Source organism: Anopheles stephensi, chromosome X (genome assembly GCF_013141755.1).
Source record: "Anopheles stephensi strain Indian chromosome X, UCI_ANSTEP_V1.0, whole genome shotgun sequence".
Classification (NCBI taxonomy): Eukaryota; Metazoa; Arthropoda; class Insecta; order Diptera; family Culicidae; genus Anopheles; species Anopheles stephensi.
The window spans coordinates 5,727,989-5,749,728 of record NC_050201.1 but is presented as its reverse complement, the minus strand read 5'-3'; the positions used below and the strand labels follow the sequence as shown (position 1 = coordinate 5,749,728).

General features: G+C 46.8%; 2 protein-coding genes across 12 annotated transcripts in view; both read left to right on the top strand.

Moving 5' to 3' along the window:
* Window positions 1-8,024, top strand: part of LOC118516169 (decaprenyl-diphosphate synthase subunit 1-like) — a 49,685-nt gene extending 41,661 nt beyond the window's left edge. For both annotated transcript variants that reach the window (XM_036062107.1, XM_036062106.1), the window contains 3 exons: window positions 3,311-3,442; window positions 3,509-3,703; window positions 3,775-8,024. In XM_036062107.1, the coding sequence (XP_035918000.1) occupies window positions 3,311-3,442; window positions 3,509-3,703; window positions 3,775-3,996 (549 nt within the window). In that variant the 3' untranslated portion in view covers window positions 3,997-8,024. The remainder of the gene's footprint in view (window positions 1-3,310; window positions 3,443-3,508; window positions 3,704-3,774) is intronic.
* Window positions 8,025-10,038: 2,014 nt separating this feature from the next.
* On the top strand, window positions 10,039-16,084 carry LOC118515953. Of its 10 annotated transcripts, none has more exons than XM_036062082.1 (4): window positions 10,039-10,787; window positions 13,132-13,281; window positions 13,348-14,267; window positions 14,594-16,084. In XM_036062082.1, exons 1-4 carry the CDS (start codon window positions 10,638-10,640, stop codon window positions 14,811-14,813), a joined length of 1,440 nt encoding a protein of 479 aa, XP_035917975.1. In that variant the 5' UTR covers window positions 10,039-10,637; the 3' UTR covers window positions 14,814-16,084. The 10 variants fall into 10 exon arrangements, with proteins under 10 accessions (XP_035917975.1, XP_035917974.1, XP_035917980.1 ...); XM_036062081.1 differs by having other exon boundaries at window positions 10,043-10,787; window positions 14,591-16,084; XM_036062087.1 differs by having other exon boundaries at window positions 10,044-10,567; window positions 13,147-13,281; window positions 14,591-16,084.
* Window positions 16,085-21,740: the final 5,656 nt, after the last annotated feature.

Sequence of the window (21,740 nt, the reverse complement as noted above, 5' to 3'; positions counted from 1 at the left end):
AGACTTTGTCGCTGTTATTCGTCTCTACTCAGAAGATCACAGAGTTGTTTCAGTCCTTATAATTGTGTATTACAATAAGAATTAGAATCCATCTTGACTCCAGAACTTTAGCCCAGAATATTAGGGTCTAATGAGACCCATTTTTGCCCTATAACCTCACTTTTATGCAGTGCGCTTACTGTTTTGTCCCCCACTGTCTATCGCGTTTTGCGTTTCGGTGTGTGGTGCGGTGTGTGGCTACGTTTTGTAAATGCACCAATTTTCCAATCGCTAAAGAGAACAAAAAAACGAGCACCCCGTTTGTTGTGATCACCATGTGATCATCATCCTTGCACTGGCGGTTGGTCTGCTGGCGTGATGCGCACGGCAAACACGTGGTAATACGACAAAAAGAAGTCATTATTTCCGTGCTCTGTTCTGGTGAGGTTAACGGGCGTCCCGTGCTATTACTGGTTACCGTTCATTCAAATCGTGTTTTGTGTGTGTGGGGAGATGTTCGCTTCCATAGTACATTGTTGCCCGCGCGTGTGTGTGGTAAGCCACCACGCACCTGTGTTTGGTGTTGATTGAGGCAGAAGAAGCAGTTGAGATTCGCTAATTAGTACGGGCAACAGTGATGGTTCGTGGCCAAGACCTTCTTGTACCTTAGCGCTGCAGGCATTCGAATGGCGTATGGAGATACAGCCACACACACACACACTGCACGACTTGTTTCCGCTCGAGCCCGCTTCAAACCCGTTGGGGATGGTGCTGTGATTGAATGGATCGAATTGCTCGCCTCGTGGCACACACACACACACAGCATCCAACCAAAGGAAATCTGGTAAAACAAGCACCTTAATAAAAGGGGGAAAAGTCGGATCCACATTTAAAAAGCGGCGCACTCAGCCAACTTTTCTTGGCGGTGATTAGCGCGAGGTACCGTGATGAGCGAAGACCCTGACGACCAGTAAACGGCAAAGTAAATGTCTTTAAAATGTATATTGTTTCGTGCCCCGGCACGGATGTGATTCGCCATGGCTAGAAACAAACAGAACAAATCATCTCCATTACCTACCGTCCCCCATTTGGCGTTCCACCCCAACCCGTCTTTGTAAACAGTGTTCGAACCGTCATCATCGAATTAGATTCGCTTTCGATTTTTGTTGTCGAATTGCTGTAATTGCCTGCCGGAGCGCAGCAGGAATCGGTTTAGTTCTCACGGTCAGCTCTGTGTGTATATCTGCCTTTTTTGTTGCTAAGCGCACACACACTCGCACAACAAAAAAAAAAACAATAGACACGCATTAGCACGCGCGTGTGTTGTCGCGTGTTTTCAAGTACATTTGATTAAATTGGTAACATTTTAACATCATCACATGCCTGTCGGACGTTGCGAAAGGTTGCGCGACTGAAGGCATGGCAGCGAAGGGGGAATGGTAAACATTGAGAGGATAATTTGATACACTCACTTATGACTTACCTGGTGCGTTTCGCTGCAGAAGTCCTCTAAACGGCTCACGGTCGAGGCGGCATGCTGTGCACCAATCAACGGATCACTTCACACTCAATTTGGGTTTACCGCATCGGGTGTGCTAAGAATGAGAGGTGTCTCATGTGAGGTCTAACATCCTTCCGAGGACTTCCCTTCCGAAAGTGGTCACATCTCTTCGGGACGGCAGGCTGGGGATGAGATCTGCAAAATAGTTGCGAGTGGGGAAGAATATTTGAGAATAACATTGGAGGTATCTTAACTTGGGTATGTCGCGTCACTTTTGAAATCTGGATCTGCAGGCACAGTTCCTGATAGAAGATCCTCTAGCCTACTATACCTTTAACCCTTGACTAACACCTTAACCATAAGAGCTATGGTTGAGCCCAGGAGTCATAAATGAGGTCTATATCACCTGGTATCTCCTGTTCTCTGCTAGTGTCAAGCGATTCTGAGTGGTTCCTTTATCCCAGGATGAATATCAAAGTTGGGAAATTCTTCAAGAGCTCTTTTAATGTCTGAATGTCTAGTTTGCTTATCCAGCTAATTCTAACACAACAAAAAAAAAAGCCTTGGAGTCTTCAAGAATTTCTTCTCCATGGTGCTAAAGCTTCAGGAGTTGTTGGTCTGCCATTACTGACTTCCTTGGCTATTATTTCCCTAGCTGGATATTCAGTTAACGCGTATGAGGATGACTCAAGTCGTCAGGAAATGAATGTCATTAACTGTCAAATATCTATTCCCTAGGTAAAAGGGTATCAGATATACCATTTTGACAGAACGAGGTATAAGTATGGTCAATTTCAAATTTGAATAGTTCAGAGAGCAGTTACTCAAATCGGACTTCTGTCATCAAATATCTCAACTTCAAATCTACCGACTTGTTACGACTCAAACGTCTTGATAGCTTCGGATACCATCGACCCCAAAGATAGAACGATGAGCCATCGCCAGATCTTCAACGCCAAAGAAACCGGATGTACAACGCTTTAAACTGTAAACGTTTGCTGGTGCATATTCATGCGTTGCCATCGTTTAGCATTAGAATACATTTTCTACCCCTTCTTCACCTGTCCCATTCAGGTTCAACTACAACACACACAAAAATTGCCAAACAAAGCGAACAATTGTAGCTGGGGTTTCGTACGATTAAAAAGGCACCATCAGACCAAAGCTTCTTTGAATAGCGAGAGACTTTGTTCTGGCGAATGTTTACCGTGCGGGTTTGACGGATGCAAACATCGCAAGTTTCGCGCACAGGGTTTTAAGCAGAGTTGTCACATATCCGCTACGCTTTCAAATAGAACACACACACACACGCACAGCTCATTCACACGCTCTTCCGGGTCCGGGGGCTAGTACAAACAAATCTTACCCGGGACCCCTGTAATGATGGATAGGCGCGCACGCGAGACACGCACGCAGTGAATCATGAGCCTGCTTGTGTTCATCATCACCACCACCAACACGGTCGTATGCGACAGTAGGCTCCTGTCTTTGTAACCTTATGTTACCTTCTATTAGTGTTGATTAGACCCAACCGTGTAGATTTCGAAGTTCGGGCCAGATATTCTACACCTTGCGTTCGGGTGTACGCCGAGCAAAAACGGGGTTGTGCAGAAAATTAGCACATACACGCGCCTGGGGGCTTTCCATTAATGTGTAGGTTGAGCAGCACACCTTATTTAATTAACGCGTGTCGTTTTTCGCGTTCCGAAAAAAAATGGCCACCTCAATGCCGGTGAGATAGCTTTGTGTCCTCCGCTCCGTGCTAGATGCTATTAACAGCCAATCTGCTTGCGACAATTATGTAACGTTCCATTTGCTTTCTTCCTCCAGGTTCTAACAGATTTGGTACAGGGCGAGTTTATGCAGCTTGGTTCGAAGGAAACGGAAAACGAGCGCTTCGCACACTACTTCACCAAGACGTACCGGAAGACCGCATCGTTAATAGCGAACAGCTTGAAGGCGGTAAGTGCGACAGCCCTGGTGCGTGCGCTAGGATACTCACCCGAACGGGTTTCTCGTCCATTCCAGGTTGCGGTCCTGTCCGGTGCGGACGAACAGATGGCAGAGCTTAGCTTCCAGTACGGGCGCAACCTTGGGCTCGCCTTCCAGTTCGTGGACGATCTGCTCGACTTTGTGTCGAGCTCGGAAGCGATGGGCAAACCGGCGGCGGCCGATCTGAAGCTTGGCCTTGCCACCGCACCGGTACTGTTTGCCTGCGAGAAGGTAAGAGGTGTCGCATAAAGCAGACCTAGAGAGAGCTCTAGTGACTGATCGCTTGCTTTTTTGTTTTTTAGTTCCCCGAGCTGAACCCAATGATACTGCGCCGCTTCCGCGAGCCGGGTGACGTTGAGCGAGCGTACGAGCTGGTACACCAATCGCAGGGACTCGAACAGACGCGCTTCCTCGCCCGCAAACACTGCATCGAGGCGCTCCGGCTTGCGTCCCAGATTAGCGAATCACCGTACCAGAAGGGGCTGATCGTGGTCGGCGATTTCGTCCTCAACCGGATGAAGTAACAGCCGGCAACCAGCGGTACCAACATTCTCCAAAATTCGTCTCGACAAGCAGCAAAACCTATGTCGGCGGGGCAAGCGTTCGTCGACATAGACATAAAGACACACACACACACACACACGCGTACACAGATAAAAGCCTCTAAAGCCTAAAGAAAAAACATATACTGCGGGGCGCAAGATGGCGGAATAGTGTTTTCAAAATAACCAGCCTCAGGAATTTCGAGTAATCGAAGGCGCGAACACCGGGAAACCTGGAACCCTTCTGTTAGGAAAAGAAAAAGACATTTACTTTACTTTACTCGAACGGACCAGTACGTACCTCCCCCGTTATGTGGGCCCTTCATCAGCCCAAACGCCCCCCCCCCCCCCCCCACTTCGTTTCTCTCCTCCTCCCGCTCGTCCTCTGGCAGCCCGTTTTCTCCCTTAGCAATACGCCAGTTTGCACACACACACCGACACGGTAGACGTTAGTGAACTAACAATATTAGCCTACGACGATAGTCGAGTTGCAGGTACGGCACAAGAAGAGAAAACGCGATGCACAATCTCTCCAAGAAAAAAGAAAAGGCTCGGGCTCGTATCTTTTTTTCCTCTTTTCCATTCGGGATGATTTTCGGGGACCTTAAACTATTATTTGTTTTTCTGTTTGTGTTCACATTTTTAAAACTGTTTTTGTGTATGTGTTTGTTTGTTTGTTGTTGCAAATATGATTTAAATTGGCGTTGGTGGGATCGTCTATTTGTTTTGTCTGTTGTGTGTGTGTCTTGGGAAACGGGGAAAGCATACGCGTTAGCATAAAGCATAAAAAAAATTAATACAAAAACATACAAAAAAAAAATTGTTTGATGAAGCTAAGGAAAGATAGTGTGTAGGAAAACAAGAAGTTTAACGAGCGTGAGCGAAGCTACTACTGCAGGGTTTTCTCGATCTGTATAATGGAACTTTTGTATCATACTCTATCCAGGGGAGCGGCTTCTAATTGATTGTAGAATATTGGAAACCTGTTGTGGAGCTCATATAAGGGAATTTTGTATACAATTAAGAAAACAAAATGCAATAAGCATTAAAAAAAATTATGGAAAAAGTAACTTCCAGCTAAATTATCACTCTTCAAACCGGTGTAAATGTTAATTCGGTGACATTTAGCAGATTTGACAGATAAAGTTCCATTACAGTCGTATTGCAAATTTCTCCCTTACTGTATGCAAAATTCCCTTATATTGCAAAGGACCATAACCAGGTTAGTAATATTCCACCATCCATTTGAAAAATTCTCTTAAGCGATTCAGAAAGTTCCACTATATCGATCGCAAACCCTTCGTATGTGTGCGTGTACGGTGTATATGAATGTAGCGACTAAGCCGGCGGTGTGCGAGCATGGTCGCGTTTCTTTATTCGTATAAGTCAATTTTTCGTTAATTTTTATTTTGTTTCAAGTAGTGTGTGTGTGTGTTTTGTTTTTTGCCTTCGTTTCTTCTTATTTTGTCAACAACGAAAAAACGGTTGAAAAGTTATTCTAGTGATGGGGGCAATAGTAACCGATGTGCAATTTTGATTTGTTTTTTAACCATAAACCTCTCTAAGCAAACTCGAAGCGTATTGTTGTTGTTGTTGTGTGTGTGGGGAAAAAAACGTTAGCAATAATTATACACACAAATAGCAAAATGGCAGGTTGACCGCGTGTTGCTATAACTCTTATTTACTTGCAACAGTTTAGCATGGTTATAGCTGCAGAGATGCTGGTAGAGAGTTGGTTTTAGCTATCCTAAAATAACCAAGACGTACTATAGCATAATGTTTACATTACCAAAAAAAAAAAAACAAAACACAAACAACACACTCACACCTATTTACCGGTTTTTGCTTTATTTATTCTCCTAACACACACACACAAACACCCGCACATTTTCGTAAAACAATGGAAGAGCACCACAGAAGCAGAATAGGAAACAGTTTAGCATCCGTAGCGTACCGTGCGATCATCCCTCAGGGGGTTTGACAACCCTTCTTCTGTACATAAGACACACAGCCAAACATGTAGTAGGCCACCAGCACCACCACGATCCCGGTCTCGCCCCGTGCTCACCATCAGAACAAGCCGAGATGCGAGATTTGTAAACAATTGAACAGGCTGTCAAATGTTAGCACAAATCGAACACAATATCCCTTTTAAACCCCGACCCCGAATGAGAGGAACGAACAAACGAACGCCAGGTGTGTGTGTATGTGTGTGTGTGTAGACGGGCTAGACCGTGGTGTTGGTGGTGTTGTTCAGACCTCTTGTCCTTTACCGGTTTTCGTTGACTCCCTTTGCTCACAACAGGAGGATTGCAACAGTGTTGTGTGCGTCTACAAACAAAAATAATAAAAAAACAGGGTGATGGTAGTAGCTGATAGTTGATAGTTGATAGTAAAGTATAATAGTAACCGGTAGTAGCTCAACCACAGAGATAAGCAGCAAAGCGACACGTACCCACGCAAACAACAATGGTCGAATGGTAGTGAAAATGAGTTTTATATAGGTATGTGTGTATTGGTTAAAAGGATGCTAAAAGTAGAACCAGTCACGTGGGTGTGTACGATATATATACGAACTGGTCTCGGGCGTGCGTTTTAGTATGTAAGGCTGGCCCATAGCAAAGTGGCACACTAAATTTACATACACAGATTTTTGTTTCGTTTTTCGTCGTTTAACCACACGGACATCGGTATCGGTTTTAAGTCTGCTCAATTACTTTTATAATTTTGTCCCCCCCTCCTGTCCTGTCTTGCTGTGTTGTGTTTTATTCTTTAGCGTACTAGCACACAAACACACACACATATAAATACAGAGAAGGCAGGAGACACGAACAAAATGATGGTGAACCAGGTGTTAATCCCCCAGACAAGGTGAACAAGATTTCGGGACCCTTACATGTACATAGTATCTAATATTTAATGTGCCTTGCTGGAATGGCATGCCAAGGCGCGATGGCATACGTATACACAGTTACACAACCGCACATACCGGCATATCTTGGCAGAAGAAAGTCTTTCCCTTTTTTTCCGCATTCAGCTTCGACAGCTTTGCGAGGACTACACAAGGGTTTGGTTATAAGTCTTCTACTAGCTTTAGGTGTGTTTTTCATACTTGGAAATGAATTCTTGAACTTTTGAAGCAGGCAGACAAAGATTTTATAGCTAAAACCCGGATCAGAAAAACAAAGCACCCATAAACACGGGGCTTTGGAGAAGATGCCAACATTGTGTCCACATCACACACGGTCCCTAGCTACTGATGTCCTGAACCAAGCAAGCTGGACACTCCCGCACACATTCAAACACACACACACGTAGTAAAATTTAAACTACAATAGAAACACACACACACACATGTATATGAATAATTAGTCGCACGGTGTAAGAAGGGTGAAAGAAGGAAAATGTTTGTTTGTTTGTTTGAATGCAGAGTTTTTTTTTTACTTTAGTTTGAAGTAGATTAAGAAGCAGCCCCCCCACACATCGTTACACAACCACAGCCACGTATATTCATGTAACATCAAAACACTAACAAAACAAAAAGCAACTGCCTTGAAGTCGTGTGAAGTCCGTGCAGTCGAAAGAACGATGCGGAGATTTTAGAAATTTAGCGATGCGGACATGCAACAAAGCGATGCAGCAAACAATCAATGGCGTGGATGCTTGTAGTCGGACAGAGTGTATATTTACTAAAGCAAACTGTTGCCACCTGTGCAGCTTACAAATCACATTAGAGGGGGACAACAAGGCGAAACAAAATTACCCAGAGAGAGAGAGAGAGAGAGAGAGAAGGGAGAAGAAAAAAGAAGGCATGGAGTGTGCGTGTGACAAGAGAAGAAGAAAATGAAAACCACAGCGAAAAAAAAAAACGTATGGACCGGAGAAGCAAACGGGATGGGTAAAATAATGGAACATTGTTCTATCCCGATTTTTTTGTGAACCATCTTTTCCGGACATTATTATAAATATATACACTTATACATATACAATAAATATACATACATATGCTACACTGCGGTGTGTACGGTTCGGGAAGGGAGCATTGGTGGGGGAGGGATGGTATGGGGGGGGGGGAGGAATGGGGACGGAAGCGAGGAAGCGAACAAATAAAGTATAGCAAAAAGTCTAGTAATGTGAGGTGTTACCGCGTGTCTTTTGGTTCGGTTTGACAGTTTGTAATGGCTCTCGTAGCTCGCTAGTGCCTGGAGTATTAGGACGCTTTCCTGTGGTTGCTTGACGGTGTTCCATACATTTTTGGATTCGTACTAAGGATTTAAGGGGGGAAAAAGGAGACTATATCATGCAATGAGCTTAGTTGGTCCATTGGAATCCCGACCATGACCAACAGGCTTGTTAGAATGGCAATGACCAACATGGAACTCTCAAGGCCCAATGCGACCATCAAGGTCTTTCGCTGGACGGATGAACTAGTCTGTCTTCTTTTCAACCAGGTGGCTATCGGAGACTCGGATCAGTCAACCTAGATCCAGACATACGCTGATGACGCTGAGGTGGCAGAAGTTTACCAAAGGATCGAAAAGGCGGGGTTAAAACGAGCCGAGGACCAAAATGATGAAGGCACCACCAGCGACGCCTTCATAACAACTGAGTTACGCAGAGGTGATGTATCTCTTGGAAGTCGCCAATACCCATCTAGGATCAACAGTCAGCACCTACAACAAAATAAATGTTGAGGTACGCTTTTCTCCACTCAAACCACCTGACAAAGCTGGATGCGTGTACATGCTTGTCCCAGTACTCTTAGACAACACATGGACAGAGGAGACATTTTAGGCGTGGTAGTCCCAATCGGAGTTGAAGAGATGACATTCATGCACCCCCAAGAATGCCGAGGTATTACTAAGGACTTATGTGGCAGCCCTCACCTGTGAAGAAATTGTAGCGCCGGATGCATTGATATCCAGCTCATCATTCTATCGTAAGTGAATATTCATTATGTTATCAGTTTTCTTCAATTTCAATTTGACAAGTATTTGTGAGAGAGAGACGGATCAACCAAGAAGTGGAAGGAGCGACCACTCGGTTAGGGGGGTTTAATCGGCGAGGGAAATTCTGTGGTTTCCCACTAATATCACTATTAGACGGGCCTCAACTACCATTCCGCTCAGGGCCTCCAACTATCTTGACCCACCACTGGATGTCACAGATTCTCTGGAAATCTCCTGGTTCCGAACGACACTACTCACCTGTACCGGAATGTACAAGGCACAAAAAAGGGTTGCGTGTCACTGGGCAAAGAAATCCTTGAAGTAGTCCTTCATACAATTCCCACTTCCTTGAACCAAACCGTACCGATGCTACCTACACACAGCCTTTGAAGTAGCTCCCTCATCCACTCGAAACGAGCGAGGAAGCAAGCGGAACGGAATTGTTGTAAAGTTTGGTTCGCAGCAAGAATGGGCAATCCTCAAGGGAAAGTATGCGAGATAGAAACAAAACAAACCCCGCTTCTGCTCCACCGTTTGGGGTCGCATTGTCCTAGGACATCTATGTTGCGTGTGCCCGTTCCTACCTTTCGTAACTCGGTTCAGAGTTGCTAGTTCTAGCGGTAGAAAGGAAAAAAAAAACAACGGAAGGGCAACCTCGACATTTCTAATTCAAATGCCTTCTCCCTTTGGCTGGCAGGGACCAGCTTTGGGGAAGGTGCAGTGTGCGTCACTCAGCAGCAAAAGCTCACTGCTGTTGGATCGAAGTTTGCGCTTGGAGCTGTTGCAGGATCAGGGCGAAAAAGGGGTTGGTGTGGAGGGGGGGTTGGGGGAAACGGACCCATCTTCCCACCACGTGGGTTTGTTTTATGTTTTAGCAGTTCCAGTTATTTGGATGATTTGTTTCCCTCTCGCTCGCTCTCTCTCTCTCTCTCGCTCCCACTCACTATCTTCCTTCCGTAGCGCCTGATAGTAGGCAAATCGAAGCTTTTCACGGAAAATAAAAACAAACAAGTGGTAAAGTGGGTAAATCAAATGCCGCCAGCAAACGTGAAGGGACCGCACACAAATCCGCACCCGACAGACAGACACAGATGCACAAATGCGGCACAACGGCGTTTTGTTTTGCCGAAAGCGGTGAGCTGAAAGCGTACCGTTCCGGTGTGCGGGCCGTACTGCATGGCTGCCAGTTTTCGGCCGACGCTGGGTGCGATCGGTACACGTGCAAAGCTCCATCGGACCCACGAGGGAGAGAAGAAAAAAAAACGGATACAAAAAAGAAGGTGTCCTAGGGCTGTTTGTGTGCTTCGAGTGGCTGTGGTGGTGTGTGTGTGAGAAGGTGTAAAGCAACTGCAGCGTGTACAGCTTGAAGGAGGGAGCAACACAAGGACCTGTCAGTGTGATTAGCAACGCATTTAGCTTTTTGCCCTTTTTTTTTTTTGTTCTTTGCGAGTGACTCCATAACTGGCACAGTGTGTCAGCGGAAGGTTCTGAACCCGTGTGAGACCACCAGTCTATCACATCAGACAGTTGTATGTACATACACTAGCAAAACGGAAGAGAAATGTGCATCTTAGCTTCACATCGTCAATACACTGTCCAGTAAGGTGAATAGCCTAGGATTTTAGTTATCTTGGGGGTGACAGTCACACACACACACACAAACGAAAGTCGCGCATGACCTCACGCAACCCGTCCGATCATCCGATCTTCTGGTGCGACGAGCTGAAGCGTTTCGAGCGTAAGCGCATTGCCGATGAGAGCCTGCGGGACTGGAAAAACCGGAAGCTGATCGAGCGGCGATCCCGTGCGAAGGAGCAATCCCATGTAAGGATCCGTTGGTGTGTCTTTCTTGTTGTGTGCAAAAGGGAGCGAAATCGGAGCGAAATTAGGTGGGCGAAATCGCAGCAAGCTTTCGAGCTACACCGTTTGCCTACATTTAGGCGCAGTTCACGGGAAAAGCTAATCGGTGCTTCAGAAAGGCTTGCAAGGGTGACGAATAACGATCGGAAGTAACTGAACCGTTTCGTCTATTCGCGACCATTCAAGGCGTGTTTGGGTTTCTTGTTGTCCATACCGAATCTGGCTTCTCTTGGCTGTTAAAAGCAATCAGCAGCAATAACACATCAAGCAACCGCAATCCGTGCGCATCCACTCAACCTACTGATACTACCTACTACTACTGCTGCTAGAGACTACATCTCTTGGACTGATACTAGTGTGAAGCAAAGGTTAAACACCGTTACACTACAAAATCAATGCCAACAATGCACACAAGCAATGTCACTTCCTCGCGTTTTGATTTTACGAATAATGCGAGCGCCTGGAAGTATCTGTCTTCTTCTTCTTCCTTGGCACTACAACCTCGAAAGGTCTCGGCCTGCCATTTCTGGCTTTCTGTTAAGCTTAATTTTACCCGTAATAAGGTAGTCAGCCCTATATGTACGGGGAGGCGGTCTGGATGGGATTTGAACCCTGGTCCTGCCGAGTGAAGACGGGCGCGGTTATCACCTCTACCATCAGACCGCCCCAAGGAAGTATGAGTATCTCGTATCAAAACCTGGATCTAAAAAAGGAGTGATTTTGCATACTTCCAGGCGCTTTCGTACTCCTAATAAGACGCAGAGATTGTCGATGTTGGAGTAATACACTTCCAGCGAATGTATACACAAGAAAGCAAAGTAGTTACCCATGCTTACCATCCCCTCCACGCCCCTCCCTTTACCCTGCCACTCAACCACCCAACTCCATACGGAAGGACATAATGAGGTTTCTCCACCGAAAAAAAAAAAAAAATTGGATGACAAATTACTACGCTTCTGCTAAACAACAACCGTTGATGCTATCGAGCAGGATAGAACATTCCACATTAACCGATTGGTTTATTGATTACCCTCTATTTTTTGGAGGGGGGCTCCCAATATAGTTCGATAAATAATTTATTCCATCCCTTACCCTGCCGAAATCCGACAACGACAACGCGTGACAACCAAACAAGCGTGTCGCTCACTCCACCATTTTCGTTTTCCCTCGATTCTGTAATGACCTTCCGGAACATAGTTTGCGGTGGTTTTTGTGGCCTGATTTCAAACACCAAGCGGGCATAACGTCCAAAAGCAGGTTAGAGGTAAACAAACAAATTACTTGCCTAACTTAAGGGGTGGAGGGAAACTGCCTAGCGCATCGGGGCTTGTAGCGCTTAGCGAAGTATATATATTTTATACCGGGATGACACACATTTGCAGATGATGGGTCGTGCACGCGGTGAATCCGTGACGGGTTGTCATTTGCCAAACCAACCGACCATGCCCATTGGGGTTTCGCACGCGTCGGTCGTCCTTCGTGAGCTTGTTTACTGTTTTATGAACCTACTACTACTGCAAGGCAGGGGTTGTGTGGGGCTTCCAAGGTAGGGTAACTGGCGTTGTGTACTGTTTTACGGGTTAAACCATGCCCTACCTTACCTTACTGTCCCGAGCAGGAATCGACGGGTGTAATCATGATGATTTGACATAAATCATTTGTCATTGCGGATATGTATACTACGCGGAAGATATATCCACACTGGTGGATTAGTGTCGTTTTGGTTTAGTTTCCAATAAAGCGTGGTTTTCGGTTGGATTAGTCCTCGTAACGCACGCAGTGCAATGCGGAAGGTGTATCGATCCGATAAAGACTAGATAAGGACCAATTGTGTCTGTGTCCTTCCAGCATTTGACGCTCACTCAAAAAGTTTCCTAGTGTGCGGGTATGCGGGAAACGGACGAAACTTGCTAGATCGAAACATTCAAGGGCTTTCCACCGTTTTCCTTGGATTCTCCGCCATCTTGTCTACCCTTCGTTAGGTTTCCTCCCGACCGCTGAAGGCATTCGTTGGCTACTTGTGGTGCGATACTGGCAGAAGTCAAGCAAGATGTCAAACGTTGCAGCAGAAGAGTATTTCACTTAAAACAATACAGCCCAATTGTCCTTGGAAAGTTTTGCCAGAATTTGTGTAGGTATTTGAGTCGTCCAAGGAAAGACATTCCTGCCGAAACTGCTGTCACATCTCCCGTGTTCTCCTTCCACAACCCGTTATTATCGTTTCTCCGCGATTCCTTCCTGTTGCGTTGTGTTGCATCCAAAAGTTCAGCGATTCTAGCCCGAAGGAACTAAATATTCATCGACAAAGTTTCCACTCTTCCAGTACCGGGAAGTGATGGAGCGTTACTCGCCGTGGGGCCGGAAGGGGGGCGGCGCACCGAACGATACGATTCGCATGCGCAACATACAGCTGCAGGGTCTGTATCCGGAGACGAAGAATGTAAGTATCCTTCCGCAAGTAAGTATCCTGAGTGTGTTCCCGTACTGAGTGCGTTTTGATGTTGTCCGTGTCCATTATCCGCAGGATCTCCGGAACCCGGTGTCGGTGGGACGTACGCGGGGTGTCGGTGCGGGCGGTGGTGGAGCACCGATCCGTAGCGCATCCGGGCAGATCGTGACCGGCCTGACGGACGATCCGATCATCAGCTTTAACGACGCCAACCGGTACCACGTGGATAACGAGCTGCGGTACAAGACGTCGCCGGCCCAGAAGCAAACGTACCGGGCAGAGCTGGACCGGATCGTGGCGGAGAAGGAAAACCGGGCGCGTAAGACGCGCAGCTCCGAGCTGGCCGAATGTCAACCGCAAGCGGGTGGTGGCGCAAGCCGGCCGAACGGTGGCCCTTGGGGGAAGCCGGGCCCGGGCGGGAAACCGTGGCGTCCGCCGAAGAACGTTGGCCACAACTTCATGAAGTCGATGGGCTGGACGAACAAGGAGACGCTGCAGGATCTAGACCTGGAGCTGGTGAACAGGATGCAGCGCCAGCTGGAGGAGGAGAATCGCTTCCTGAAGCGCTTCTCCAACTGCTGCTCACGGTGCGTCTGTCAGTGCATCAGCAATAGCCTGGAGCAGGCCCCTGCTGTGGGCGGCAGTGCGGGTGCGGGCCGGGATGCGATCAAGTATCACCCATCACCACCTGCAACTGCACCAGGTTTGCAGGCTCTGCCGGCACCACCACCACCACCACCACCGCCACAAGCCGGACCACGTGTTCCAAGGCTCTGCAATCAAAGCCAGCAACAGCAGCAACAGCAACAACAGCAACAACAGGCAGGGGCGGGGGGTGGGCGGCGCAATGGCGGGCGGGTTCCGCCGACGCGCAACTGTATGATAACAGGTGGCGTGGAGTTGGTGCCACTGCTCGCCAAACGGCGCTCCCAACCACGTCCCATCAGCCTCGGCACAACCGACGTCACCAAGATCGATAAGTACACCGCAAACGGGTAATAGTGGTAGTAGAGCCGTCTAGCCGTATCAAACCACACCCTTCTGCCCAACCTGTCCAAACATACATCCCCACCACCCCCCGCCCCACTCTCTTAAGCACTCATCAAGCATTCAAAAATTGCTCCAACAACTTTCAGACTGTGCAAGAATTCCTGACGATTCTCCTTAGTAGAGATCCACATCCTGCACTGTTGGTCAGGGGTGTGTCCTGCTGTTTTGACAATCCTCATACATACATCTGTTCTTTTTCTTCTTCTTCACACATCCATTGTACACCTTCCACTCGCTCTCACACACACACACTGTCAACGCTACGTAGTAGTCTGGCCCGGCGCACCGACGACGGCTACCTGACCGACCTGTGCAATCAGATGAGCCAGAAGCAGCGGAAGGTGGAAACGGTGCGGGCGATGGAGTTCGAGACGAGCCGGCAGCACTTCGAGACGTGGAGCTCGTTCTGGGGCCGGCCGGGCCACGGTGCACCACTGCCGAACAAGAACAAGCTCAACCTGGACAATCTGCTTTACAAATCGCGCCGCTAAAGCAGAATCTGTACCAATCTTGCAACCACTCCAAACTCGACACAAGCAACTGCTGCTCCAGCTGAACCAGAGAGCGATCACACGACTCGAAAGGAAGTCACTGTGAATGTAGGATACCGAGCGCAGAGAAAGCAAAACACACACTACCGGCTAGTGTTCTAGGTAGCTCGTTCTGCTAGAGTACTTGAGTAGATCTCGATTGCGATAGCAAACAGCGTGCGCCAAAAACCTGTTCCCACACATACACCAACCACAGACACGGAGACCATGAAGGCAGGTAAAACTAATTACGACAAAGGCAATTTTCTTCACTTGCCGAACGGACGCAAGTGAGTGCAAAGTTGTTTCGCTTTCACCCGAAATTGACAATTGAGAGAGAGAGAGAGAGAGAGAGAGAGAGAGAGAGAGCGAGTGAGACAATTAATAGAAACGCGCTCCATCCTTTGAATCGTTATCTCCATCGCATTGTATATAAATGTACAACGGATCAGTGAGTGAGTGATGCAAAAAAGGGGGCAACTACTAGTGCTAGTGTTAGTAGGTAGCACAGCCAGAACTAGACAGCAAAAGGCACAAAAGCCGAAACCGTCACACGGAAAGAGACAACCGACCGAAACGAACCGAAGTGCTCGAAATGCACTCGACGAGTAGTAGTAGCAGTCAACACCAAGCGTCACGCTTAGTGTCAACAAAATTGTTGACAGTTGGGGTACGCGTAGAAAACCCACGTTCAAAGCAAAATATGGTAATTCTATGTTCGGACATCGTTAGGAGATGGTTGATTGTTGTTAATTTTTTTAAAAAGAATTCAGTAGTCTATCGCGTTACGTTTCTTAACCATTCCATTCATCATTAAACTGTTTCTTGCTTGTCCTAAAGCTTTAAAAAAAAGGACAGAGGTGTGAAAACAAAAATCGTACAACGATAAACAGGTGATGCGTTCTTGTTACACTTTAAACCCGATCCTCACACAGTTGGTAGAGGTTTGTGGCGAAGTTGAGCGACAGGTTAAGGAAGTTATATCATATTAAAACTGCGTTCATGTTCGCACATTAATGTAAATGTATCTATCGAAATGAAACCCATTCTTCTGGCTAGATGTATCAGCAAACGTGCTTAAACCCTTCTTCAAGATATCTGCAAGATACCCAAGCGAACAAACAGTGTTTAGTGCAGGTTTACCGAAAATATCGATTCGCGGAATGATGCTTCCAGTTTAAGTGAAATATACAAGCGCCTGATAATAAACAAACCCCCAAAGCGTGAGGAATTATCTCGTGCTGTGTACAAACACGCCAAGGTTCCAGGTTTCACCGCAGTCTTCCCCTAGTCTCGCGCCGCAATACGTCCATACGCCATTCCTCGGGGCGCTTCGGTATGCAAATGGCGGCACTTTCTTTCATTATTTACCTACCAAACCTTTCCAACCTTCGGTTTCTTCTCAAAACCCGTCTGCCAGAAACTACGACTCCCCCTTCAGATGGGTCAATCGTTGGCGAAATCTTTACCATCTCACTTCATTTAAATACCACTCAAGATGGCGAGAAAGAGAGAGAGAGGGAGATGGTGAGAGCAGGACGGACAAAAAAGCGCGTGCGTGCGCATCTTTAATGAACGTCGATCTTTCATCGACAATTTCGCTAATGGGATAAAAGGGTACGAGCCGGTCCCCGGGTATGTCTTCACACATCCGGTATGCCGGAACCGTCGCAACGCAACGTAAATAGTAAGAAGAAAAGAAAAACCCTAAAAATAGCTACAAACCCACTGCGCTTCTGCAGGACGCCAACCGGGAACAATCACCGTGTGCGGTTGTTAATGGCGTAAGAAGTCGGAACCTGTCGATGATACGGAGAATGGATCACGATTTTCGCTTTCCATCTCCCTGAAACCCCTTGGTGGCGAATGACATACCGCGCCGTACTGTCACTTCGGGTTCCAGGTTGTTGTGTTTACTGGCCATCCCTCCCCCCCCCCCCCACTGATGCCATGCATCCTCCCGTGAGGGCAAATATAGTAGCTCCGTTATGTGTCAAGTGCTTGTTAACGTCGCCTATCCGGCGGTAAGGCACCCAGCGAAACGGGCCAGGTCTGTGGGAATGGTAAATCGTGAGGCTCATTCCGCGTTGACAGGTGTCGCCAGCAAACTGGGAGATCGCCTCCAGGGAAATTCCTGGATTCCGTTTTTGGTGACCATCGAACGAAGGTCTCCGGACGAGACTAGACGAAGTCTTAAAACGGATCGGTTTGATTGCTCTAGCGTTCGCTGCGGTCGGGATTTTTCCAACTACGTCGAGCTCTCGCACCATTTATAGCCAGTGTACGATGCGCCGGAAGGAACGCAGATATGTTCCAGGTGCAAATGCTCACCGCCAAGCAAACTAACCTACAATTTAGGATGCCTAACCTAATGTTGAAACCTTCGATTAGGTGCGTCGATCAAACGATTAGAAGAAGAAGCAAAAAGGCAACTATTTTCATTGCAACTCGCAATCCTCAGGGTGTCCTCGGATGCTACTAACGAACATCATCGGGTCCATATTGTTTTTGCACCGCAGTTTGGTAAAGCATTTCGCCAACAGTCCAAAAAATGGCGGTAATGGCAGCACTTCGACAGGGGAACTTTGCTCTGCACCATTGGTTGCAATTAATGAACCAATGATTACTATTACGGGAAGGGAGTGCCGAGGGGATGACAGGCAGGGAAATATACAAATTAAAACGCGCCACACCGGAGGCCAGGTAAGAAGGGAACGTGAAAACAGTGGAGAAATTAAGCGGCCCAAATATACTGGGGAGGGCACTAGTCTCGTGGAGCTTCTTGGTTGGTTCCGCCAACACTCGAATGAAGCGGTCGGGAATGTGTTCGGCAGTGGCATGGTGCCGACCGATGGGTAGGATGAAGTAATCGAAGGTGAAGACGCGATACGAACGATGTACGAGCGGTCGTCGTTATGCAACTGGGGCTTTGTGCGCGGGGATTCACAAGCATGCGGAGGAATTCGGCAATTTCAATGCAACTGTGGCGTGTTGATGGTGTTATGATGATGCTTTCATGCGCTTCCAACCAACGGGATGCCGGTGGACATCCTTCCGATAGGTTCACATTCCCGTGCCGGAGAAACACCCGGGCACGACCCCCGGGTTGCCCTTATGCTCTTTCCTCACCCGGTCTGCGCGGTCGAAGGTGTCGACGGAGGTGTCTCGGTATGGTGCCCGGACCGCCCATACAACCATGATTACATGCAAAAAGTCAAAGTTCCTGCCAACCTGGTATGTGCACCACCAGTTTGCGGGATGGCGCTCGTTTAGCGGCGTTCGATCGCTTACACCGGGTTTAATTATGCCCCACAGCTTCAGCTTGGCTCGAAGGCTTCAGCATGAAGAATGATGGCCATGCATACCCATCGCTCGTAAGTACGATCATCAGGGCGAAGAAATTTTGCACGGTTTGCACATAAACATCCGAAGTTCGTGAACTAAAACTCAAGGGAGAAATAGGTGCGCATTCGTTTGCCGTCTGCCGCCAAATAAATCTCCTGAAGGAGTCTCGTCCAAGAAGCCACGCTACACTCGTGTAATGGTAGTCTACAGCGGAAAGTCGAATCAATCTAGGCAGAAACGCATCAAAAATAATTCGCTTTAAGGTGGCATTAGTGTATGGGACGGAAATCCACCATTTCGACCACCATTCCAAAGTCCTCAAGGAAGTGGAAGACGCTAATAGACATATCTAAAGGTCACCCACTGCTATTAGAATCGTGTTCTCATGTATCGTGGTGGGCTGTAAGTGATTCTCATCAGAAGCATGTGTCTGATGATGTCTCGCCGGGACACAAACACTTCCTGAAGGCGTGAACAACCTGATTTGATTCTGGCGCTCACGCAGTCAGCATTAAAACATCTCCACTGTTGTGGCTGATGTTAATAGTATGCTAATACGCTGTCTAGATCGTGCATCCATTATCCTACAGCTGATAGACCGACAACCACAACAACATCATTGATTAACTCCGCTATTAAAGCGCCCCATCAAATCTTCTTCGGCGCAATTCTAACCGGTCGAAACCACTTCGGCCGACACGGAAAAGGTCATCGATGATACTGCCAGCAAAACGGTTCGCTTCCTGATGCCCTCACAGCCGAGGCAAACGACTCTAATGCAGGAGTGTAAAACATTTAACAAAACATGAAGAGTTAATCTCTGGTAAAGCCGTGTTATTCCAGCCAGCTATTATAGCGGTTCACTCGCGCAGTTTGTTTACGCCGAAAACGAAACGGAAACTAAACGGCACCCGTAAGGAAAAACACTTTTTTCCACCAACTCCGGGCAAGCATAATGGTGACCCAAAACCCCAGTTACGGACAGGACGGGGGAAGGGCGATGATCGCTGCGTGATCTCGCCGGTAGCGAGAAAATGATGATCCATTATGAAATCAAAACGCAAAAAAAAAAACACAGTGAGCGCCAGCATGGACGGGCGAAAAATAAAGGGATGAATGCGAAAAGATCAAAATAATTGGTGCTAACTGTTATGACAACTGCGTTTTCGTGCTGTGTACGTGCTGAAGATGAGCGGAGCATCCACAACAACAGGCGTACAGAGTACAAGGGGGGAAGAAAAAAGTATATAACTCCGATGGAAAATCCCCTAGCGAGAGAGTTGCAAAAAGAAGCGAACTAAAACAATACGCTGCCGAAAAAGAAAAACGCTCTGTAACGCGTAACGCTTTTGGGGTAGTTTTAGGCGCGGTGTTGATGGTGGTACTGCAGGTTAATAACGTAACGAGCAAAACCGTTCGGGGGACTATTTTAAACCGGTAAGAAATGAGTTTTCGATCAAGTGTCCCAGGCGAGCGAGACTGGGAAGCGCATGTCGTGTGAACCTTACAAAATGTGGATGTTGTTTAATTGTGATCGATTTCATGCGCGATTGATTTTAACGATCTACTGCTCTAGTGGGTCTTTAGGGCTAGCAGATCGGTTTCTACACCCTTACGGGACGTGCCGCAATAGCTTACATGACATGTAATTGCATCAATCTTCATGTTACAGGCGGCTTAATACTACTGTTATACTCCTCTCAGTGAGTTACTCAGAACTGTTATACACTGTATCTACTACTGCTAGCCGCAATTGAGTCGACAGTCTTACAGACGGTTTGCCATTAATACTAACAGATGCCATTAATACTAACATACTACTGTTATACTGCTTCTCTCAATGGGCTACTCAGTTCTGTTATATAATGTATATAAGCCACACCTGGGTCATTGAATTAGCATATCGAATTCAATTGACTAATAAGCGGCTTGTCTGAAGCTATTAACCCTAATAGCCAATACTAATACTGAAATACTACTGTTATACTACTCTCAGTGAGGTACAAAGTTCGTTTATACAATGTATTTAGTTCTGTTAGCTGTTCTTGGGGGGTTGAGATTCAAATTTTCAAAGGCTTCTAGGCCCAAGGATTACATACGGCTGTTATACTACTACTATCAGCGAGCTACTCAATTCTGTTATACACTTTTTCTTATAGGCTTAATGTTCTTTCAAGGCCATACCGGCCGTCCAATGGCTTACTTGACTTATTAATACCACGTAGTTGGATAGTCAGTCCTCACTATTCTGTTATACACTCTATCTAGTACTACTAGCCGAACCAAAGTTGTTAGGTTTTCATGTCAAATTTAATTGACTTGTAGGAAGCATTTATATTATCATACTAGAGTTACAGGGGCGGTCCGGTGGCTATAATGGTCTTCACACGGCAGGACCGGCATTCAAATCCCATCCAGAGACCGCCTCCCCATACACAGAGATGTGTACTTTGCATTGGGTACAATCAAGTCACAGAAAGCAAGAAATGGCAGACTGATACCTCTCGAGGTTTTAGTGCCAAGAAAGAAGAAGAAGAGTTATAAAACTCTCAATAAGCTTCTCAGTTCTGTTATACACTGTATCTAGTTATGCTAGCCGCAGCAGAGTCGTTGAATTCTCATACCAACTTTAATTGACTTTCTCCCGTCATTTTCTACCAATCGCATATCTTACCTTATCTAATCTATTCTTGATACACCTTTCACAGCACGGATAATCGAAACGGGTCCGTTTAGCTCCACTCATTAAGCTCCGTGCGATTGTGTTTGATAATCGTTATTAGGTTAGGTTTACCCCTACCGTGAAACCGCACAAGATAAGCATTGCATTGGTTCCCTTCAAATTTCTCACCCGCCACCCGCCGCTCGAATCATTGCGAATTAATCGCAGCCGGAGAGGGTGGAAGGCGTACGCCACCAAAAAGGGGGGGAGGCCCAAACAATGATAGCCAACGATGTCGGCTATAATTGACTGAGAATTGGCACTCGCGGTGAAGGCAAAAGGAAACAAAACTGCAACATACCGTGGCGAGATAGTGCGTGCAGGAAACACCTACACGCCTGTCGGTGTGGTGGCACACGATCTCGGCTCATTATCTCGTCAGGTTGTCGGAATTTTTGCTTCACCGTTCTTCGCTACAGCCAGTGCGTTGGAAACAAAATGGAAGCAAATTTGAGGGTCAGATTAGCATCCGAGCAATCGGATAGGGCAATAGCTCATTAGCATTGGCTATTGGCCACAGCAGGTGCAATGAAGGCTGCACGGTACGTATGGAGCAAATAATGGGTGACCCAGTTGCTGTATGTATGGCTTAAGTAGTGGGCACAATAGCAGTTGAAGAAACAGAATGAATAAACTAAATCCAGTAGTATGTACGGTCTTATTGCTTCAGAGTGGTGAAGTAACGCTAGCCACATGCTCAGTAGAAGTTGTTCTGCCGACTTGCATAACGTGGTGATGTGGTGCGCAATTAAGTAATCTAATATAGACACATACAATTTAAAGACTTTACTTAACAGCCAATAGTACAGTAACAGGTGAAC